Raw genomic sequence first — 23,347 nt, 5'->3', positions numbered from 1 at the left:
CAGGTGGGCTGTCGAATAGGCGGGCAATGCCGATAGCGCCAAGTGGTAGAGTTGAGTAGATCTCAGTAGGCAAGTGCAGCGCTGAATAGCACTAAACACATATGCAGTAGTTGAGTGGCGTCGAGTAGACACTGAACAGCAAATAGCAAATAAATAGGCAGGTATCTCTTGATAGCAAATAGGTGATTAATCCAATAGATAAAAGGCAATAGGTGATTCTTGGTAGCAAATACAGTGCTGAATAGCACTAAGCACCTAAATAGGCCAGTAGGCAAATAGGCAGGTAAGTAATCCGATAAATAGGCAATAGGCAGACACCTGAGGGAGGCTGCGGATAAATAAAGACAAGTTAGGACATGTCTCTCATACATCTTATCGATGCCCTCGACTGAGGTGCATTCGTCAGATTGGTAAAATTGCTTTAGAGCATAATTGGGAGAAGATGACAAATGGGGTTTGGAATAATAGATGGCTGATAGTAGCAATATAGAAATGTACATAAAAGGGGAAATAATAATATGAGAATGTACATAGAAGGGGAAATAATAGTCTCAAATAAACAACACAGGTGGATAGAGAAAGAAAAAGGGGGGGGGTTGAATTGGGCGATGGTCAGCGACCCAGATGATTGTTTACATATGACCGTGGGTCGAGAACAATGGAGCGTGCTTGAATGTCCCTTCAAACGGCGCAATTCTCCTTAGAGTAAAATGAGTAAAGGGGAGAGAATTCATATATCTTCTCTAAACGCAGTATCAGTGCGCTAGTAAAATTATCAAGGCGGTCAACCGAGATAAAGGAAGTAGACTAAGATGTACAAATATATACATGGTTGCATCAACGATCAATTGAGCAACGTAGCATTAATAGATTAATGCGATACATAAATAAATACATAGGACATGTTTATGTTCTCTACTTACGCCAGTGAGAAATACACAATGCACTAATTAAATATAAATGAACTAATAAAATACACATGATAATATCCAATGGAAATATACAAAAGTAATTAAGATGGAACTTGTGATTAAGTTCGGCTTACCACCAGGTATTCCTCTAGGAGAAAGAATAAGTGATATAGTCCAGACTCGATAGCTCAGCTCGAATGAGAAAGAGAGGGTGATTTGAGTTGGTTTACTATATATATATATGCCTGAAAAGTGTGGTCGGACACCGGAAATGTCCTAGGCTTAGCATTATCTTACACGTGGGTGGAGTAGACTTGAGCCGCACCTTGGAGTATCACGCGGTGCGTTGACCAGGGTAATCTCTTAGATCAGAGAGAGACGTGAGAGATGGGGGGGGGGAGAAGGATTAGCTTGCATTCAAACCAAGGTGGGGTCAACCGCGACCGTCCTTCAGACATCCGGCGGGCAAGACAAAAGAGATTGTGTGTCTACCTTTCCCCGATCAAGGGCAGATAAATGAAAGGACGCGCCTTAGCTATCTCCAAGGTGGTCAACTAAGTCTAGCCTGGAGCGGAAAAGGTGGCGCGGGTGAATGATTTAGGGGTAGGATGGACAATAATTAAAATAAAATAAATAAATAAGGAAAAATAATAATTAATGCTGTGATAATTTAGAGTGACTCTGACAGCGAGTTTTTGACTTGTCACATACGCCGCCGCCAAGATGGATCTATCGCAGAAAGATCCATAAAGTGCGAGCAGACTGATGTCACTCTAACTTTAAGATCAGTTGTTATCACAGCATTAAAAAAAATCTGGAAAAATAAAGGGATAGCCATGCCAGGAGGAGAGTCTGTCCAAGTTCGTCCGTGGTCTACTTTCTGTCCCTGATTATGTAGTCACCTGGGTGAAACATGTGGGGCTGCTCGGGAGAGTAGATTGGGCGATTGGAGGAGTTATATTTCCTTCCTGGGGCGGATTGGGGAGTGTGATTAGGGCTTAGGCGGGGTGCCCAAGGCACGTGTGCTCGTTGGGGCTCACCTCCGAAGCCGCTGTGAGGCGCTTCTTCACGAGAGTAAGTGGTCAGCTTACCTCGGTATCGTCTGACACGATCAATGTCAGAGAAGAGCGGCCTGATAAAGGATGTGGAGTTCTGCCGGAGAACGTCCCCACGAGTGCGATAGTTCGGCTTACATCGTGGCTTCCTGACACGGTTAATGCCAGGGGAAGGTTGATATTGAATGGTGGCTGAGGAGCCATGTTGAGAAGAGTTTTCACGAGCGCGAGGGTTCGGCTTATCTCGTGACTTCCTGACACTATCAATGCCAGGGGGAGGTTGAATTGGAATGGTGGCTGAGGAGCCATAGGGAGAAGTGTTTTCACGGGCGCGAGGGTTCGGCTTACCTCGTGACTTCCTGGCACTATCAATGCCAGGGAGAGGTTGAGTCGGAATGGTGGCTGATGAGCCATGGAGAGGGGTGAGTCCACGAGAGCAAGGGTTCATCTTACCTCGGGGCATTCTGACACTGTCAATGTCAGAGGAATGTTGCTTAATTTTGGCTGAGTAGCCTGGGTCAAGTAGACCCTCACGAGCGCGGGTAAACGACTTAACCCGTGACTTCCTAGCAGTGTCAATGCCAGGGCAGAGTGGTTTGAGCTTCGCTGATGAGTCGGGACCGGGCGGGTGAGTGTGGCGACCAGGGCTTCCAACCAGCTGGTTGCTTCCACGTTTCTGCTTCGTCGATCTGCCGACGGGCAGAGAGAAGTATGGTTTATTGACTACTCCAAGAGGGACATATTTGGAGCCTAGAATGAAGTCATACACTGGCGTGTCCATGACGGCTGCGTCAATGGTGCCATGTACGTACCTGCACTCCACGTGCACCCTCGCGACAGGCAGAACCTGCGGAGGAGTGCCACGGTCAATAGACTGGATCGTCACTGTTTCACCAGTGAGATCCCATGGGTCAACCAGCGCCTTATTAATTACCGCGCCAAACGAACAGCCTGAGTCATAAAGGCCCAAGACTTCTACACCGTTGGCCAGAATGTTCTCTACTCCCGGAGGAGAAGAGATGGGGTGAGGTGGCACTGGTGGAAGTTCTGGTTCGCTGAGATCAGTGGCAGTGGGTTGAGGAGCCACGGCCATCGTGGAGATGACGTATGTGTCCTCCTCTGGTTGGTCATATGGATCAATCGCAAAGGGTTGAGAGGCTGACGTCACCGTAGATAGGGTCCGTGGGGCCTGCTGCTGCCATTGTGGAGTGGGTCTACTGTCGCGCGCGCTATGACGTGAGTCGCGCTGAGAGTAGTTGGCCTGATTATAGTGAGACCGGTGGTTGGGGCGGTTATTGTAGTTCTGAGGGGCTGATTGCCGGCCTGGTGCCTGGTTGTGCTGGGGAGTTTTAGGAGCAAGGTTGGATTGAGCAGGAGAAGTCGGTTGGTCTGTTTGCTGGTCTGTCGAGGTTGCTTTACCTTTTAAGTCCTTACGGGCGTTCAAGTACCGGTCAGCGGCGGAAGCTATGTCAGCGGGAGCTGTTGCTTGTTGCTCCATGACATAAACTCTGACCTCCGGGGACATGCATTCCAACAGCTGCTCAGAGAGTATGAGGCATGCTAGGCCATCAAAAGTCTCTGGCAATTGGCTGAGGGCGTGCCACCTGACAAGGTACTTGTCCAACCTTTCGCAGAGGTTGCCGTAGGTCTCTCTGCGTTCGAGGCGGGAACTTCTGAACTTTTTGTGGTAGGCCTCGGCGGTCAGCTCGAACTGGACGAGTAGCGCCTGTTTGAGGGCTGGGTAGTCCTCTCGCCGGCCGGAGGGAAGTTTGGAGTAAACCTCGTAGGCTTTGCCTCGGAGGCATTGGGATAGCCGGAAGCACCATTTCTCCTCTGGCAGACCGTAGAAGCGTGCTACTTCCTCAAATCGGACAAGATAAACTTCGATGTTCTCTGTCTTGTCGTCGAAATGCTCCATTGGCATGTGGGGTAGACCGTTCAAGGAACTTTGAAAGGATGCTGGGCTAGCCGGGCGAGACTCAGAAGAAGCCTGGCGGGCGGCCTCGTTCTCTTTGTCCGCGGCTATCTTTTCTCTCGCTGTTATTTCTTTCTCCTTCTCCCTCAGAGTTATTTCCTTTTCTCGCTCGGTGGCTTCTTTTTCTTTAGCTATAGCTATTTCAGCTTCCTTTCTTTCTCTTTCTTTCGCAATAGCTATTTCAGCTTCCTTTCTTTCTCTTTCTTTAGCTGTCTCTGTTTCCCTTCTCTCCCTTTCCATAGCTATTTCATGCTCCCTTGCTAATCTCCTTTCTTCCTTTTCGTCTTCCTTTCTTTTTTCTTCCTTTTCGTCTTCCTGTCTTCTCAACGCCTCATATTGTGCTCTCACATATTCTTTCCGTTCTGCCTCATCGTCAAATATGGTGGCTGCGAAATCCTTCAATTCAGCTAGTTTCTGCTTCATGTCAGAGTCCGCTTTCGAGCGTGTGCCGCTGGCCATAATGATGAGGGGTGGGAGATGAGAGGTACTAGGATGATGGAGGGGCAGATAGAATGGATAATAGGATTGAGCTAGAATTAAAGAAAGTGGGTTAGCGAAAGTGAGTCGCTGGTTATAGGAAAGAGTGCAAAAGGAATGTGGTGTCTGCCTATGTTAATCACAAGTTCCTGCAATGAAATATTACAAATAAAATGCAATAATAGTATAAATAAAATATGACAGAAGTGACACTCTTGATAATGCGAAGTGATGATACTTATAAATATTTAAAGAAAAAAAATATTGATAGGAATTTTAGTTATTGCCGCCTGTTCGTGCCTGCTGTACTAATGGGTTAAATGCCGGACGGGCTCGCCATAATGTGACAGGTGGGGAAATGTGACGTGTGTTTGGCACGTTTTATGTCTAGGGGATGATTATTTTTAAAGCTATCACACCCCCCACTTATCAGCATATGAATCGGGAGCAGACACGCAACGAGACGAAGCAATGAATGATAGATACAAAAGTTAAAATAAAGAATATTTATTTACATAAATATACATATAAGGATAAAAAGGGGGAGGGTTTGCATCTATCTCTAGTAAATACTATGTTTGATCATCACTCTTGCACCTAATAAGAGAGTATGTCACTTTGTCCTCTGACTTAGCTGGTATTCCTGTTGATGTCGCAGCTGGCTGTGTCCTGGCTTGAGGTTCTGCAGCTGGGGGTGGCGCTCTAGCGGATAGAGGGACGCCGGTGATATAGTTCTTGTGGAGTCTCAATCCCCAAAATCTAATATCTGTAGTGGGCACAGTAGGGCGGGTGGCCGGCTACCGTGGGCACAAGGTTACTGCGGGCAGAGCTGATCTGCCGTAGGCAGCGTAGTTGACAGGATATGTCCAGTGAGTTGCAGAGGGTTGGCGTAGCTATGACGTCTCACACAGACCGGAATCTATAGGGACGTCGCACCTAGTGGCTTGACAGGTGGGCTGTCGAATAGGCGGGCAATGCCGATAGCGCCAAGTGGTAGAGTTGAGTAGATCTCAGTAGGCAAGTGCAGCGCTGAATAGCACTAAACACATATGCAGTAGTTGAGTGGCGTCGAGTAGACACTGAACAGCAAATAGCAAATAAATAGGCAGGCATCTCTTGATAGCAAATAGGTGATTAATCCAATAGATAAAAGGCAATAGGTGATTCTTGGTAGCAAATACAGTGCTGAATAGCACTAAGCACCTAAATAGGCCAGTAGGCAAATAGGCAGGTAAGTAATCCGATAAATAGGCAATAGGCAGACACCTGAGGGAGGCTGCGGATAAATAAAGACAAGTTAGGACATGTCTCTCATACATCTTATCGATGCCCTCGACTGAGGTGCATTCGTCAGATTGGTAAAATTGCTTTAGAGCATAATTGGGAGAAGATGACAAATGGGGTTTGGAATAATAGATGGCTGATAGTAGCAATATAGAAATGTACATAAAAGGGGAAATAATAATATGAGAATGTACATAGAAGGGGAAATAATAGTCTCAAATAAACAACACAGGTGGATAGAGAAAGAAAAAGGGGGGGGGGTTGAATTGGGCGATGGTCAGCGACCCAGATGATTGTTTACATATGACCGTGGGTCGAGAACAATGGAGCGTGCTTGAATGTCCCTTCAAGCGGCGCAATTCTCCTTAGAGTAAAATGAGTAAAGGGGAGAGAATTCATATATCTTCTCTAAACGCAGTATCAGTGCGCTAGTAAAATTATCAAGGCGGTCAACCGAGATAAAGGAAGTAGACTAAGATGTACAAATATATACATGGTTGCATCAACGATCAATTGAGCAACGTAGCATTAATAGATTAATGCGATACATAAATAAATACATAGGACATGTTTATGTTCTCTACTTACGCCAGTGAGAAATACACAATGCACTAATTAAATATAAATGAACTAATAAAATACACATGATAATATCCAATGGAAATATACAAAAGTAATTAAGATGGAACTTGTGATTAAGTTCGGCTTACCACCAGGTATTCCTCTAGGAGAAAGAATAAGTGATATAGTCCAGACTCGATAGCTCAGCTCGAATGAGAAAGAGAGGGTGATTTGAGTTGGTTTACTATATATATATATGCCTGAAAAGTGTGGTCGGACACCGGAAATGTCCTAGGCTTAGCATTATCTTACACGTGGGTGGAGTAGACTTGAGCCGCACCTTGGAGTATCACGCGGTGCGTTGACCAGGGTAATCTCTTAGATCAGAGAGAGACGTGAGAGATGGGGGGGGGGGGGGGAGAAGGATTAGCTTGCATTCAAACCAAGGTGGGGTCAACCGCGACCGTCCTTCAGACATCCGGCGGGCAAGACAAAAGAGATTGTGTGTCTACCTTTCCCCGATCAAGGGCAGATAAATGAAAGGACGCGCCTTAGCTATCTCCAAGGTGGTCAACTAAGTCTAGCCTGGAGAGAAAAAGGTGGCGCGGGTGAATGATTTAGGGGTAGGATGGACAAATAATTAAAATAAAATAAATAAATAAGGAAAAATAATAATTAATGCTGTGATAATTTAGAGTGACTCTGACAGCGAGTTTTTGACTTGTCACAGTTTTCTAAAAGCAAACCGTTTAATTTATAAAATTAATTATGCAAGCGATTTTTTCATAAAAATACACCAATTCTAAAACAATTACGTAAATGTAAGGGAGGCAATGTTACAATATGCTAACAAAGATGGACAATTTTTGTGTATTTTCAGTATCACTAAGTCAAATATATTTTTAAAATGTACAGGAAATGTTTACAACAAATACAAATAATAGTTAAAGACGTTTTTTCTGGTCAACTAGCTGCTAAAATTAAAAGAAAACATTTCTGTTTGTTTATAAAGGCTAATAATGCACTTTGTATGTAAATATCACGCACATTTTTTTAAATGGACTTTTTATGCAGCGATTTTCGTGCAGTAGCGTAACGTCGCAACATGATCAGGTGCTAAACCAATTCCTTAAACTTTTTTTAAAAATCAGATTTTATTTATTTTTTGTTTAGTGCCCCCATCCGAATAAAAGAAGCTTATTTTTGTGCGTTTTGTCTGTTGGTCGGTCTGTCCGTCACGATTAGATTTAAAAAACTAGAACTCTAAAAGCTATTGAAAATCTGATTTACCCTTTAATGTTCCTCCCATAACATCTCAATAGTTTTAAGTATCTAAAATTGATTGTTCCGGATTTTTTTGTGCAAAACTAATCAACGCCAACAAATGTTTGTTTGCTCTTCTAACTTATATTACATTCAATTTCCATGCTTAAACGTTGCAAAAACACATTATCAATAATATGTTGTTCCGTTTTTTATGTAAATAGCATATTAATGCTAAATCATAATCTCTATACTGACTTATATTTCATTAAGTGTAAAAATGTTCCGGATATTGTTTTATAAAACATGAATTATGCCTAATGATTGTTTGAAATCGCATAAGGCTTTTAAAAAAAGTAATTTACTAGAATTGATTACTGAAAATTACTTTTTAGACATTTAATTTTCTTGTAAAACATAACATAGAAGTTTTGTAATCGATAAAGAAAGTTCCGGATTTTGTTTCTTACAAATCGTCGCCAGAAATTTCCGAATTTATTTAAAAATCTACTAACGCCAAATAATTGTTTGAACTCCCTCTTCTAATTAATAAACAAATAATCTTCTCATTTACGAAATAATGTTTTTACGGATTTTTATGAAAAATATTTTAACTCACTACTCTCTTACAGTACATTTAACTTTCTACCTAAAACATTAAAAAATCTAATTATCGTTAATATTATGTTCCGATTTTTAAGGAAAACAGAATCCAAACACCAAAGTAAGGTATGAAAATCTCTCCACGTGGCTGTAGTACATCTAATTTTTATACGAGACCATCCAAAAAATTTAATTAACGGTATTACATTTATCTGAAATTCTCTTTTTCTTTTACTATTTATACAAACATCCGGAACAATCTATTATATAAACTTTTCAATTGTGTTCATACCTAAAAATCATTGCGATGTTTTGAAACGTAAAATAAAGGTTAATCAATTTTTAATAACTTTTAGTTGTTTTTGTTTATATCAAGATAACGGACAGACCGACTGACAGACAAAACGCAAAAACAATGTGGCTTTGATACTTTTTAAATAATATCTATTAGAACTCAGTGCACCAATGTCTATGAACCCTCGTTAAATATCTCGTGTAAATAAAGACATTTTTTTTTATGGTACCGGTACTAGCCTATTGTGAGGTAATGGAATTTTTTTTCTTTGAATGGACTCTTTAAATGTAATGTTAAAAGAACGCACTCGGTGCACCAATGTCTATTAACCCTCGAAAAAATTGCTTGTATTAATGAAAACATATTTTAGTCTAACTAAGCCGTGTGACGTAGTGTTTTTTTTTTCCTTTGACGTCACATGGAATGAATTCTTTAAATGAAATGCTAAAAGAACGCACTCGGTGCACCAATGTCTATGAACACTCGAGAAATGGCTCGTGTTGATAAAGGTGATTTTTATTCTAGCTAGGCCGTGTGACGTAGTGTTTTTTTTTCCTTTGACGTCATATGGAATGAATTCTTTAAATGAAATGCTTAAAGAACGCACTCGGTGCACCAAAGTCTATGAACACTCGATAAATGGCTCTTATAGATGAAGGCGATTTTTAGTCTAGCTAGGCCGTGTGACGTAGTGTTTTTTTTTCCCTCTGACGTTATATGGAATTAATTCTTCAAATGAAATGAAAAAAGAACTCGGTATAGTAATGTTTATTAAGCCTCGTTATGTGACTCGCGTTTAAAAAAGGAATGATATCTTGATTTAGATCTAATCTAGATTTTTTAAACTAGATCTAGATTTTTATTACAGTATATCTAGATCTGGATTTATATTCTAATTAAAATTATTTTAGAGTCTAGATCTAGAATTTCTAGATCTAGTTTAGACTAAAATAGACTAGATTAAGATGTAGAATTTCAATTTCTAAACTTAAAGTGTAAAAAAAAAAGTGTAGATTTTCATTTCCAAACGTTTTGATCAATATTGTAATGTTTTAATATACTAAAACTAATCTACTATTTTTTTTATTAAATTTAAATTTAAATTTACGGCAAATGAATCTTTGAAACATTATTACTTTTGACCATCGGATGGCTGCCTGGTCGTGCGGTTTGCGCGCTGGACTGTCGTTCAGATTTATGGATGGCCCAGGGTTCAAACCCTGCCCGCTCCCATCCCCCGTCGTCCTGCGGGAGGTTTGGACTAGGAAGTAATTATCTTCAACTCTGAAGGAACATCCGAAACGTGTAAAACATTTTACATCAAAATTAAATCACCTCTTGAATATTATTTGCAAATATGCAGATCCGACAGGGATCCGACTTCGACGGGGGCCGCCTCTGAGTTTGTGTAACACAAACTCTCTTTGTAATCTTGTTTAATACTTTCTTTCTCATAATGACCAAGCAGGGACACAGAGTTGAAAGTTGACACTTCACTAACTTCACTAAGAAGTGTTTGTGTGGGCCATGTTCCGGACACTCGATGCAATCTAGACAATGGCTGTGATGAAGACATTCCATTGTCTGTGTACACATCGATTCGGACACTACACTTTACTTTTGGAAAAAGTCATATATTGACACACGTTCTTTTCATGTCTGTACGTTGTCTACATGTCCCTCAATTGTAATGCCTGGTCACATGGTAATGAGGCTGTAGCAAGCTGTGGCATGTTCAAATCAGAGTGTTTTAATAGTCTATCAATAATACATACATACTCAAATTAGGCTTGTCAAACTGGGATCAAACCGAGAGTTGCCATTAAAAAAAGTTAAAGTTCCCCTTATAGACCTTGTGATCTATAATGCAGATAATGTAAAGGGCATCTGTTTCTGTGGTCCACGGTTAACGAGTGTGTCATGTGGCCAGCACAACGACCAACCGCCTTTACTTTCCGCTATTAATGTCAAGTACCCATTAGAGCTGGGTTGACTCATAAGCGCCAAAGATCCCGAAGCAAAAAAAACCTAGTCTTCACCAGGATTCGAACCCGGGACCTCGGAAGCCAAGCCCTTTACCGCTCAGCCACCGCGCCTCCAAGAATAGCCAGCAGTGCATGTTATTTATAAAGCTGCAAACTAATATTTAAAAAAAGGTAGGGGTATAAAGGGAGCCAAATTTCATTCCTGCTTTGTAGTTGCCCAGTTCTATACGGTCGTGAAAGTTGAGCACTGAACGCTGAGGTTGAAAGAAGAATTCAAGCCTTAGAGAGTAAATGCTACAGAGAACTGTTGGGTATCAGATACCAAGAAAAGAAGACAAACGAGTTTATACTGTTACAAGTCAAGACTGGCTGACAAAAAGGAAGAGCTCCTCAGTACTGTGAAGAGACAAAAGCTGAGCTGGTTTGGTCATTGTGTAAGACATGACTCAGTAGCTTAGCTGCTAAAGTCATCCTTCAAGATACAGTGGAGGGAGCACTAAGGAAGGGTCGTCCGAAGAAAAGCTGGTTGGACGGTGTAAAAGAATGGGCCGGCCTCTCTCTTGATATCGTACGAAGAACAGATGCTGGCCTGGAAAAATGGATTCGCGTAACCAATTCCGTCCATTTTCTTGAAATGTCTCTCCAAATTGCAATGCTATTTTAGTCAATTACTCCATATCATTATCCATTGTTTGCTAACCATTGTTAAAAAGCAAATTTGAAACTTTATGGCCAAATCACTAGGTCTTCAAGGCTCGCAAAGACCTTTCTTCTGAGAACAGTTCCAGGAAGGAGGAGGCAGACAGAGAAAGCGAATGAAGTATTGTCATTGTAAGAGATTACATCCAAGGCAAAAGACAGAATTGTTAACAGATCATGTGTGATGCCCGAACGGTTCAACAAACAAAGAGACAAAACTTGAGTTTCCCATTCGTCTGTGTGATACAATGCTATTTTATAATGCTCACACTTCTTTGTTCAGCTGTCTTATTTTACCTACAGAATTGAGCACTCTGAAAAAAATAATTTAAAGTTATATAAAAAACTTAATATTCTTGTGACCGCTTTACGAATGCTATACAAGTGGTGGCTGGTTAGCCTATCCATACTATTACAAGGTTCTATGTCTGTTATAGAAGCATCATAAAGTTCACGGAAAAAATAATAAACACGGTTATTTTTTTTTTTAGTTGACAAAATAACAGCCCGTATTTTATCCTTCGTATGTACATGCCGTATTTCAAAACTGTTTATATAGCATTCATTTGATGGGCCGCATGATACACACAAAGGGTCGCACTGACCTCCTGGTGCCACACGTCTCACAAGACACATCAGTTGACATGTCTGAAAGGTACTGAGACTGACGCCTGTCAGCGTGAAGGACTGTCATTCTATTAGAGAGAGAAGGATGGGCTGGTGCTGAAAGGTCTTTGCGCTCTCTGTTAAAATAGTAACACATTGTAGAGTTGGGTCTCTGGTTGAGAGTGTTCTTTCAGTTTCTTCGTATTTTATAGACTAACAGGTTAGCATTGCGTAATGTGTTCTTTCAGTAACTCGTTAGACTAACAACATTACATTGCGTAATTTGTTCTTTCAGTAACTCGTTAGACTAACAATATTACATATTAGACTAACAACATTACATTGCGTAATGTGTTATTCCAGTAACTCGTTAGACTAACAATATTACATTGCGTAATTTGTTATTCCAGTAACTCGTTAGACTAACAATATTACATTGCGTAATATGTTATTCCAGTAACTTGTTAGACTAACAATATTACATTGCGTAATGTGTTCTTTTAGTAACTTGTTAGACTAACAACATTACATTGCGTAATTTGTTCTTCCAGTACCTTGTTAGACTAACAACATTGCATTGCGTAATTTGTTCTTCCAGTAACTCGTTAGACTCCGTTAGACTAACAATATTACATTGCGTAATATGTTATTCCAGTAACTTGTTAGACTAACAATATTACATTGCGTAATGTGTTCTTTTAGTAACTTGTTAGACTAACAACATTACATTGCGTAATTTGTTCTTCCAGTACCTTGTTAGACTAACAACATTGCATTGCGTAATTTGTTCTTCCAGTAACTCGTTAGACTCCGTTAGACTAACAATATTACATTGCGTAATTTGTTCTTCCAGTAACTCGTTAGACTAACAACAGTTAGTCTAACGAGTTAGTCTAACGAGTTAGTCAGTTAACAACCGTCCTCTTGCAGTTTTGAAATCCTCAATGGACTAAGAAATCTCACTGTGTTATTCAACTCACATAAACACACACGCTCATCTAGATAGATACACGATCAAAAAAAAAAAAATTCCTAACTATTATTTTGTTATGTTTTAGGGGACAAAATCGATGGTTTGTCTAGAGACTGTTTCGTAAGGAACCGAATCTAGACGTACTACGTCCTTATGCTGAAGTGTTCTATTCTATAGCCAATCTCTTCCACCTTTTTGTTTCGTGATTTATCACTGATGACATTTGTCAACAACTTTACAATATCAATAATAAGTATGATGTACCGAGAATGCAGATTATTCCTAAGTTGGTGTTAGATTGTAGTAACGGCCTAAAATTGTAATCATCTTATTTGATTATCTTCTCACGGGTTTTGTTAACAATGAGATACATTTCCACTGGCAAAGAAAAACATAGCGATACATTTCCACTGGCAAGGAAAAACATAGCGATACATTTCCACTGGCAAAGAAAAACATAGCGATACATTTCCACTGGCAAAGAAAAACATAGCGATACATTTCCACTGGCAAAGAAAAACATAGCGATACATTTCCATTGGCAAAGAAAAACATAGCGATACATTTCCACTGGCAAAGAAAAACATAGCGATACATTTCCATTGGCAAAAAAACAAACATAGCGATACATTTCCATTGGCAAAGAAAAACATAGCAATACATTTCCATTGGCAAAGAAAAACATAGCGATACATTTCCACTGGCAAAGAAAAACATAGCGAAATCTGCAACCTTTCTTGTCAATCGTTAAATAAGAGTTCTGATGCAAACATAATCTAGTCATCTCATACTTGGCCAGGCCTTCAACTTGGCTGAGGGGAAAGGTCGATAGAGCTTGGCAACATCATTCCTTAAAGGTCTTCCTGACCTCCTACTTTTCAACTTGACTAGTCACCTGGAACGTAAATGTAACGTACATGTAGAGGTAATGAAACAGCAGGACATGAAATGGTCAAGGTCAACTCTCACATTAAAACAAGGATCACAATGCTGTGCGTGAGTAGCATTAATTCCTGCTCATGATCTCTACAGGCTGTTGTTTCTATTTTTGTTCTGTTTCCTTTGTGCTTTCACTATGTCAAGATAAGTACTACTCTTCATTAAAAAAAAAGGAAAAAAAGCTCTCTACCAAAGCGCATTTTGTCTTTTCACAACCCCTATTGTTAGTTCACACTGTCTTCTTAATCAAAAGGTGAAGAGATGGTGGTTAAAGCATTGAAGTCTCATGTACACAATTGAATTATTTCAAGCTGAAATTTTTCACATAGAAGTATGGCAGGATAGAGAGGTTAATAGAACGCCGCGTAAATAACGCGATTGTCCTGGATTCGATCCCAATACTAACCTTTCTTTCTTTTTAATATTTCAATGACAAAATTATGAATGCTTAGTATTACTCTATTATTTGAACATAAAGTAGAAATTGATTTACAAAATGTATAGAATACTTATTTTCTTCACAGTTTTTTACCCATATTAGTATTAATAGACTTTCATACTTCAGACTTTTTTTTTAAAGTGAAGGTTTCAATATTTCTTTTGGAAAACATCTAAAAAAAAATAAGGAGATGAAATTTGTGTAGTTAAAATAAAATTGTAGTTTAATAAATCAACACCTCAAGACATTTGAAAAATACGTTTTTCACGTAGACAGAAATTTAAAGTAGGTTCTTTTTGTGTCTGTGATGTTTTTAACATTTTATTATAATCGTTACCATGAGCATTCTTTCACTGGCCATGCCATGATCGAGCTGACTTGTAGAAGGGAAAGCGTAGTCTTGTTAAATGAGGAATTTTCTGGTGATGTGGATGTCTGCAGAAACACCGTCCTCTTACAGGTTAAAAAATGCCCCATTGTGCCCTTGCTATATATATGGCAGCTGATGTTAAGGTCATCTGTTTCTTTGGCCAATGAGCAGGGTCTCATATGGCCAGCATAGCGGCCAACCACCTTTACTTTCCCCAACTAAGGGAAGGTACACATTAGAATTGACTGGACTCAGGGCCGCCCTGAAAAATCCCTAAGAAAGTCAAAATTCCTGTCTTCATGGAGATTCGAACCCAGGAATCTAGGTTCGGAAGCCAAGCGCTAACAACCCAGCCACCGCACCTCATCCCTCTTGTAACTTAAATCATTAATTATGTTCAGGGGCCTGGAAGATATCTGCCAGATTATTTGTCACTTGTTCTTTGTCTTTCATTTTATCATCTTATATCCTCTTGTATTATTATTACTATTATTTATTATTATTATTTATTATTTAAAAAGAAAAAAAAAATTTTTAGTCCCCGTGTCTATTGAAAAACTTTGGTTTGGTCAATAATAGAATAGGCATCCTCTGTTTGGGACCCCTCAACATTAAGAAACTTTGGTTTGGTCAATAATAGAATAGGCATCCTCTGTTTGGGACCCCTCAACATTAAGAAAATTTTGGTTTGGTCAATAATAGAATAGACAACCTCTGTTTGGGACCCCTCAACATTAAGAAACTTTGGTTTGGTCAATAATAGAATAGGCACCCTCTGTTTGGGACCCCTCAACATTAAGAAACTTTGGTTTGGTCAATAATAGAATAGGCATCCTCTGTTTGGGACCCCTCAACATTAAGAAAATTTGGTTTGGTCAATAATAGAATAGGTATCCTCTGTTTGGGACCCCTCAACATTAAGAAACTTTGGTTTGGTCAATAATAGAATAGGCACCCTCTGTTTGGGACCCCTCAACATTAAGAAACTTTGGTTTGGTCAATAATAGAATAGGCATCCTCTGTTCGGGACCCCTCAACATTAAGAAACTTTGGTTTGGTCAATAATAGAATAGGCATCCTCTGTTTGGGACCCCTCAACATTGAGAAACTTTGGTTTGGTCAATAAAAGAATAGGTATCCTCTGTTTGGGACCCCTCAACATTAAGAAACTGGAACATACACAAAATAGAGCAGTGAAATTCATAAAAAAAGAATATTATATTCACATTTGATTAGAATAACACCTTTAGTAAAATCAATAAATTTAGAAAGCCTCCAAGATAGCAGACTTAAAAGTAAAGTAGCAATTATACATAAATCATTAAACCATAATCTTCAGATAAAAAAAATACTCAGAAGGACACATAGATAAAGGCATATTTCTTGTTCCATATGCTAAGACAAAGTTGTACGAATGCTCCTATTACAGCATGGAAAGAGTGGTCTGAGTCAGCCAGTAAAACCAGTGGCTTGGCAGAATGTCATTGATTTACCTAGGGGCACGCATAGGACGTAATCATCTTCTTTATTGAAGTAACGTCTGTATTTCATAAGATACGATTTTGTCAAAGATTTACATGTTTTTATTAGTTTACCTAATAAGTAATAAAATATGCACCTCCTATTGTATGTACTGTGAAAAGCAGTCACCTACCAACTCTTTTCTTTTAACTGGAAAACTGAACTGACTGTAACGGACTTTAGACATGTATTGTGTTTGGCATGTCGCTAATGAAAGGTTGTTTTCATTTGCTTCTCTCCAGGCTTATGGCTCTCGGGATTGTGAGAGGGATCGTTGATTTCACGTCTCCAGAAGAGTGCACCGTCAATTTGCGTGACCTCATCCTGGGCTACATAATCATTGTTTCCTTCTGCATCATTCTCGAGGTGTGCATCGCGTTTGTTAGCACCAGAGGAAGTATACTCACGCAGACACCGAGAGCTAGCATAGAGTACTTGTTGTATGGACGATACGGTGAGTTGCCTTGTTTTAGCCATAAGGACTGATCTAATGACTTGGTAATAGGTACATTTTGACAAATGAGGTTTAATGTCTTGATGCAAATAATGTCGAAGGAAGAAAAAGTTCCCCTTTCATACCATGCGGCAGATGATGTTAAGGTCATATGTTTCTGTTTCATAGGTTAACGAGCAGGGTGTCATGTGGCTAGCACAAAGACCAACCGTCTTTATTTTCCCCAACTGAGGTCCTGTACTCATTAGAGTTGGGTGGAATCAGGGGCGCCCTAAAAATCCCGAATTTCAAAACTGCACCGAGATTTGATCCCAGGACCCCAGGTTCGGAAGCCAAGCGCTTAACCACTCAGTCACTGCACCCCCAAGGTCTAAGAAAGGCTTGAAAAAAAAGGTAGGCTATAGTTAGCATGGCTATGTAACGGTAATGGACAAATAGGCAGTTCACTAACTCAAGACAGAATCTTTTTTCAAATTAAATTCTGTATTTCCTAGTTTTAAACATGAGTAAAACTAGGATGTTATAATTAGTCAAAAAAACTAAAATTGTAAAGTAGTATCTATTTATAGGCGCCGTGGCTGAGCGGTAAAGAGCTTGGCTTCTGAACCGGGGACCCGGGTTTGAATCCTGGTGAAGACTGGGATTTTTAATTTTGGGATCTTCGGGTGCCTCTGAGCCTACCCAGCTCTAATGGGTACTTGACATTAGTTAGGGAAAGTAAACGCGGTTGGTCGCTGTACTGGCCACATGATACCTTCGTTAACTGTTGGCCACAGAAACAGGATGACCTTTACATCACCCTATAGACCACAAGATCTGAAAGTTGAACTTTTTTTTTTTTAATCTAGTGTCGGGTCCTCCCCTCCCCGAGGGGTCAATCTTTTCGGTCCGGCCCTTCCCCTCCCTGTGCGAATTACGTTCAAGGCTTGCATAAGAAATTGAATATAACCTTGAGATGAGCTCTGAAATGCATGCCTGTGCTCTTTACATTCATGTAAACATTGTTCCTTTATCACAAGTCTACTTTAGGATATTACCATCTATTATAGAGGCACGCCTGAGATCGTGTCTCGCAAACAAACTTGTACAAGAAAAGTTAAACTAATTCGTTCATCCACGAGTGAAATATCAACGCTGGTATTTTTATAAACAATGATGTTGAAAATGAAACTCCTCCCGAATTAAAAATCTGATTCCATTTGCTTGTTTTCGAGTCCAAAGATTGAGGAGGAGTGTAGTATTTCACTTTATTACACGGACCTACCTGTGACACTATAAACAGCCGCGCCATTTTTATATCCAAGATAGTATCAAATTCAGACTGTCGGTTTGAAACAAGTGTACTTTTTCTTACGCGTGACTTTGTTATCCCAAAGATGTTTTTTTTTTAGACATTGTTATGAAATAATGCGTTATTATAATGTGGTATATGTTTCACATTATTTCTACATAGTGTAATTTAATTCTCTAAGTAGAAATCCCGAAAACACACATTATTAACACACTAAGAAATACAGAATCTAATAAGATAAAATGAAAGATTCCCAAAAGTATTGAACACAAAGCTTGAAACTTATTAACTGAATGATATAAACTTGTCTCCTCTTTTATAGGTGTTGAAAGTAGAAACAGGAAATAGAGTACAATTTTTCATCTCTAGATAATTCCCTTTCATTCTCAAATCTTCTGTTTAAAAACTTAAATGTTCGCGAAAAACATGTGTATGGAAACCTCCTGTTTACACTTCTCTTGACACCTTGGCGCTTACACCACGTGATAATAGTCATGTCAAAACTATTTAAATAGATATAGTCTCTATTCGAAATGCTACTATGCTAAGTGGACTATATGACCAGTTCGATATTCAAGCTATGACCATGTCACATGGACGTGAATCCAAAGGTACAACTTCATAATACAATTTGAAATTTGGAAACGAATCTTGTAATACATTCAATGACTAATCACTTTCTATAGGCCGCCAACAACCATCTTGTTCAGGATGTCTTTGAGGAGAAGCGCCTTCTGATCCTAAGGCAAAGTGTTCCGATTTCTCTTATTGAATTTCAGTAGCAATTAGTTTCCGGGATGAGGCGCTAGCCCCACGCCAGACTTTTTTTTTTATTCTGACTTGGCACGGGTGGATCGGTCTCGAGGGACCTTTCTGTTGAAGTGTTTTCATGGAATAGCCGGGAAAAAACTTTGTCTTTCTTTGGCATCACTAGGTCGATACTACCACGAGCTGTTTATACCACTATCTATAGAAGAGATTTGAATGCATCAAGTCTGTTGAAGTATGGGGCCATTGCAACTTAAAAGCTAACAGTGATCATTTGATTGCAGTGTGGAATCCCTCGTTTTCTTCTAACCTATACAGATATTTAATAGCCACACACTTAGTGTTAAAAAAGGGGTCTGGCGATTTTTATTAAGTTACTTTCACTGATAGGGTAACGAGTTGAACAATGAGGCACGAAACACGGCCCGCGGGACCTATCCGGACAATGATGAGGTACTATCTGGTCATTCGATACCATCTTCCCACAGTGCATAATGAAGCCAAAGTGAATGATTGGACTCGAGGATCTTTTTGAGGTGATGCGGCCGAATTAAAGTTGGCACCATTCGTGTAGAATGATATGAATAGCTGGATCTATAGTGATATCAATAGCTGGATCTATAATGACATGAATAGCTGAATCTATAATGATATGGGTAGCTGAATCTTCAATTATATAAATAGCTGGATGAATAATGATATCAAGAGCTGGATGTGCAATGATACGAATAGTTGAAATGCACCAAGATACCTGTGTGTAGTCGCTGAATGAACTCTTTATGTTGTCTGTTGTATTTATGTGTATTTTTCTGTTGTGTTGTCTTTATATGAGAAACGAGTCCTTGTAATCACAACAAATTTCCGTAAGGATCAATAAAGCAGTCTTAGTCTTAGTCTTAGTTTTAGTTCGATCTATAATGATACTAAATGATACGAATAGCCTGATCTATAATGATACTATTGCAAGATTGCACTCAGCTTACTTTGCGTCAACACCTCTTTTTGAAAAAAAGCCGCTTGCCATTGCCCAAATGTTAAAAATGCATCTTTTGAGTTAACAATAGGAACTAGATCTCGGCCATGACCTTTCCTTGTTTCTAACGTATACTCGTAACGTAACAGTTTTTCATGAAAGAGAGGACACCGAACGAATTGATCGCCCGCGGATGTTCTCACACTAGACAAGTACAAAATGAGTTGGTCACATTGACACTAGTCGCGTCTGTTTCCGCCCCCCCCCCCCAATGGATCTACTATCAACCTATCAATCTTTGAAAGCTAGTATCGGTCATCACGCTCACATATGAAACACTTGGCATCAGTGGACTCGAGTACGCTTTAAGTATTGTTAACTATATGGACATTATTATAGAGGGTCATTTTCCCAGCCTTCAACACTTTGTCAAGTTAAAACGATTTCTCGATGTCATAAATGAAAGCTATCATTGGAACTAATTGAGCTTTTCATCTCTCTTTAAGTGCTTCAACTCACAACTCAAGTATGTTACGTTGTTACAAATGGATGAGCTAGATCTTGGTTGTGATATTGACTATATACAGAATGCTGATATTACGCTGAATATTTACGTCCAGCGATATATACTTTAAGGCTCTCGGGGCTCGCAAAGAACAACCTTTAGGGAACAGTACCAGGAAAAAGAAGAAGAGGCAGACATAGAAAACGATAGGAAGATAACATAAAAGAATGGACAGGCCTGTCATTGAAAGAGATTCTATTCAAGGTGAAATACAGAGAGGAATGGAGAAAAATGGTCGACAGATCATTACTTTGTATACACACCTAGCTGATATATTACTTAGAAACTTCCATCTGATGTTAAATGCAGTACATACCACTAACTTCTCTTGCATTGTGGATTTGCCTCCCATTGATATTGGGAATAGCGAAATTTATTGGCCCTAAAAAAAATTCTGTATTAAATCTATTGACATAAATTTCTTGATGGCTAATCAGTGCAGGCCTTTACAAACTAATCTGTGGGAAACGCCACCATCGATTCAGCGAGCATAGTTGATAATAGCAGTAGCTCTCTCTCTAGCTACTTCGTTTGTATTGCTAACTTGTGAACCATTTAAAAACATCTCAATGGAGGTATCTATTTACATTTTTTAAAAAGTATTGAAAACAATGAATATACATTTTTTTTTAAATTTTGTTTAAATCAACTCCTACTTAATGAAGCTGACAGTGCTCTAGGAATTCTGCTTCTATTCATTTCTTGTAATACTTCGTAGTTGCAAATAGTCTTACCAGTGAGCTTCGAACAAACATGAATCTAGATCTAGTTGACTATTTGACATTAGACTATTTAAACAAGATAAACGTATAACATAAATACAATTTATGAATATAAAAACCCTCCTCTTATACAACTTAAAGAGCGTTTTTTTTCTCTTACTGACTAATGAATGTTTAAAAAATTCCCCCCCCCCCTCATCCTGAGAAAAAAAATCCTGGTTAAGCGAATAAATCAATCTATTAGGCTTTATACAATTCCAATGATTGGCATTCAGATCTTGACAGTGCGCAAAATGTTTCTACACATTAATTTCTTCATTTCTTTGAACACTTTATTAAAGACTAGGGCCTACATGCGGAAATATCCGAAGACGTAGTCTGTTCAAGATAAATATTTTCTAGTTCTCTATCCACATTCTAATTAATCTATTTTTAGAATGTGATCAATTATTATAACCAAACTAGAGTTTCCCTAGTGCGGCCAATGAGCTAGTAGGCTTATTTATTTCCCTAAGATATACACCAACTTTCAAATTTCTAGGAAAGTCGTAAGAGCCGTTTTCGAGATACGTGTCCAACCAGGTTTTTGAGGTTTCCGCCCTGAAGGTTTCAGGTTTTTAGTTTCTATGAGGACACAAAGAAACATTTGAGTCGATTGCGGGAATTCCCGCTAAAACCGTTTTCAAAAACAATTCTTTGACGTCATTCTGAACAACTTCATTAATGAAAAGACGTCATCGAAAGTTTGTTTAAAAGAATTAAATAATTCTGAAAAAATTATAACGTCAAATCAGTGTTTCACCGTGAATTTATTCACATAGATTCATACACTGTCGAACTTCTAGGAAAATCATTAGAGCCGTTTTCGAAATAGAAGGTTTCCAGCCATCTTTCTTCTCACATTTTTCACCCATGAACTTGGTAAGCTAAAAGTTGGCATTGAAAAAAAAAAAGGGAAAAAAAAGTGTATGTGTATGAAGCTAAGCAGTAGTTTCTTAACTCGACTTGGGTCCTAAAACTGCACCAGATGAGGGGGGGGGGGGTTGGTGATCGCGCTATGATAGAATTGAATCCTTGCATTCAAGCAGACTTGGTCGATGACAGAAAGGAACGGAGCTGTCGACCTTCATTTTCTGTGCCGATGTGATCGATGCTGTGTCCAATTGTTGAGCACCATGCCCCGCATTAGAATGCATCAATATATGGGTTGGGGGATGCAGGGTACACTCTCTTTTGTCTTGGTTCAACTGATAATACAAAAATGAAAATTAAAAAAAGAAAGCTTTTTTATGTAAACTGTTTTTTTTTTTTTTTTGGGGGGGGGTGACTCGTGTGGATGAATGACTTACATTAAAAATTAAATGTCATGACATTTATAGATTGCCTAGCATGCGGAACTATTTGTTGCAATGTCACTGGAAAGCTATCACATCTTGAACAATCAATACTTTTCCGTTCTAATCAATGATACGTTGTAATTAAACTGCTTGGTGTAGCCGGTGGGTAATATTATTTTATCAGTGCTTGGATCCGATGTCTTATCACACTCGTGTGTTTTACATATCAAATGAAAGAAAACAAATTTTATTAACTGAATGTTGTTACTTCTTCCCCCCTACTAGTTTTTAATTTATACCCCCCCCCCCTCCTTTCTTAAAAAAAAAACTTAGACCCCCCCCCTTTTTTTTTTTTCCCTCACCAGCTCTTCTTTGAATTTTGAAACCATCTATAGCCCGAGTTTGTTTCGATATGTTTACACCCGTGAATAGCTTGATCGATAGGAGTCCCGTATCGCGAGATCTCAGTGCAAATAGCCTGATGAGTAGAGCAGGCAGATAGGGTTCTGTTGAAAGTTTGGCGGGCCTTGTACCTACCTATCTCTGCTTTGAAATCTGGGAAGTCTCCCGCATGCCTTGGCATACTCAGATTCCAGTGATAACAGTTTGCGCCAGTAATATACCTAAGGCATAAGCTAACAAGCGTACGCTTTTTTATTTATTTTATTTGGATGTCCAAAATGCCTACGCGCTATTAAATGTCATCATGTCCTGTTAAATGTTTCAAAAAAAAAAAGGTGAATTTAAATCAAATATATTCAGGTTTTTAGTGGATTTGTTATATACATTATAAACATAGCTAAAACTCTGAAAGAAAAAAATGAATGGAAAAAAAAGGGTAAGCATCTTGTCCGTTGCTGTAAGAAGGTTTTAGATCAGTGTGTCCCACTGGCGGATCCAGGGGGGGGGGCGGTAGGGGCGATCGCCCCCCCCCACTCGGCGGACGAACTTTAGTATAGGATTCACACAATTTGTATACGAATTTATTACTTATGTTAAAAAAATATACTAATTATTTATATTTCAACCTATTTTTAGATTATTTCGCCCCCCTTCCTCTAGTATGTTGGCCGATTTGGTGGGGTCGGGAGGGGGCGATGGTATCAATCCCGCCCCCCCCCCCCCCCCTTAACTTTCGAGTGGGGGGGGGCCGGTCCCATTTATTGGTAGAAATCACAGCCTGCTAACAAAATCAATTAAATATCTATATCCTTGTAACTTGTTATTGATATTTTGACCGATCTTTATATTATGTTGTTCCCTGTTTGCCGATTGGTGGGG

The 23,347-nt window shown here is 39.3% G+C and overlaps 1 protein-coding gene across 7 annotated transcripts in view; it reads left to right on the top strand.

Moving 5' to 3' along the window:
* The window catches only part of LOC106065364 (diacylglycerol lipase-alpha-like), a 92,462-nt gene that overhangs the window by 19,298 nt on the left and 49,817 nt on the right, over window positions 1-23,347 (top strand). For all 7 annotated transcript variants that reach the window (XM_056032246.1, XM_056032248.1, XM_056032245.1 and 4 more), the window contains exon 3: window positions 16,199-16,410. In XM_056032246.1, the coding sequence (XP_055888221.1) occupies window positions 16,199-16,410 (212 nt within the window). The remainder of the gene's footprint in view (window positions 1-16,198; window positions 16,411-23,347) is intronic.

The sequence above is a fragment of the Biomphalaria glabrata genome, chromosome 6 (genome assembly GCF_947242115.1).
Source record: "Biomphalaria glabrata chromosome 6, xgBioGlab47.1, whole genome shotgun sequence".
NCBI lineage: Eukaryota > Metazoa > Mollusca > Gastropoda > Planorbidae > Biomphalaria > Biomphalaria glabrata.
Note: the sequence above shows the minus strand (reverse complement) of the source record. Positions and strands in the feature narration are given on the sequence as shown.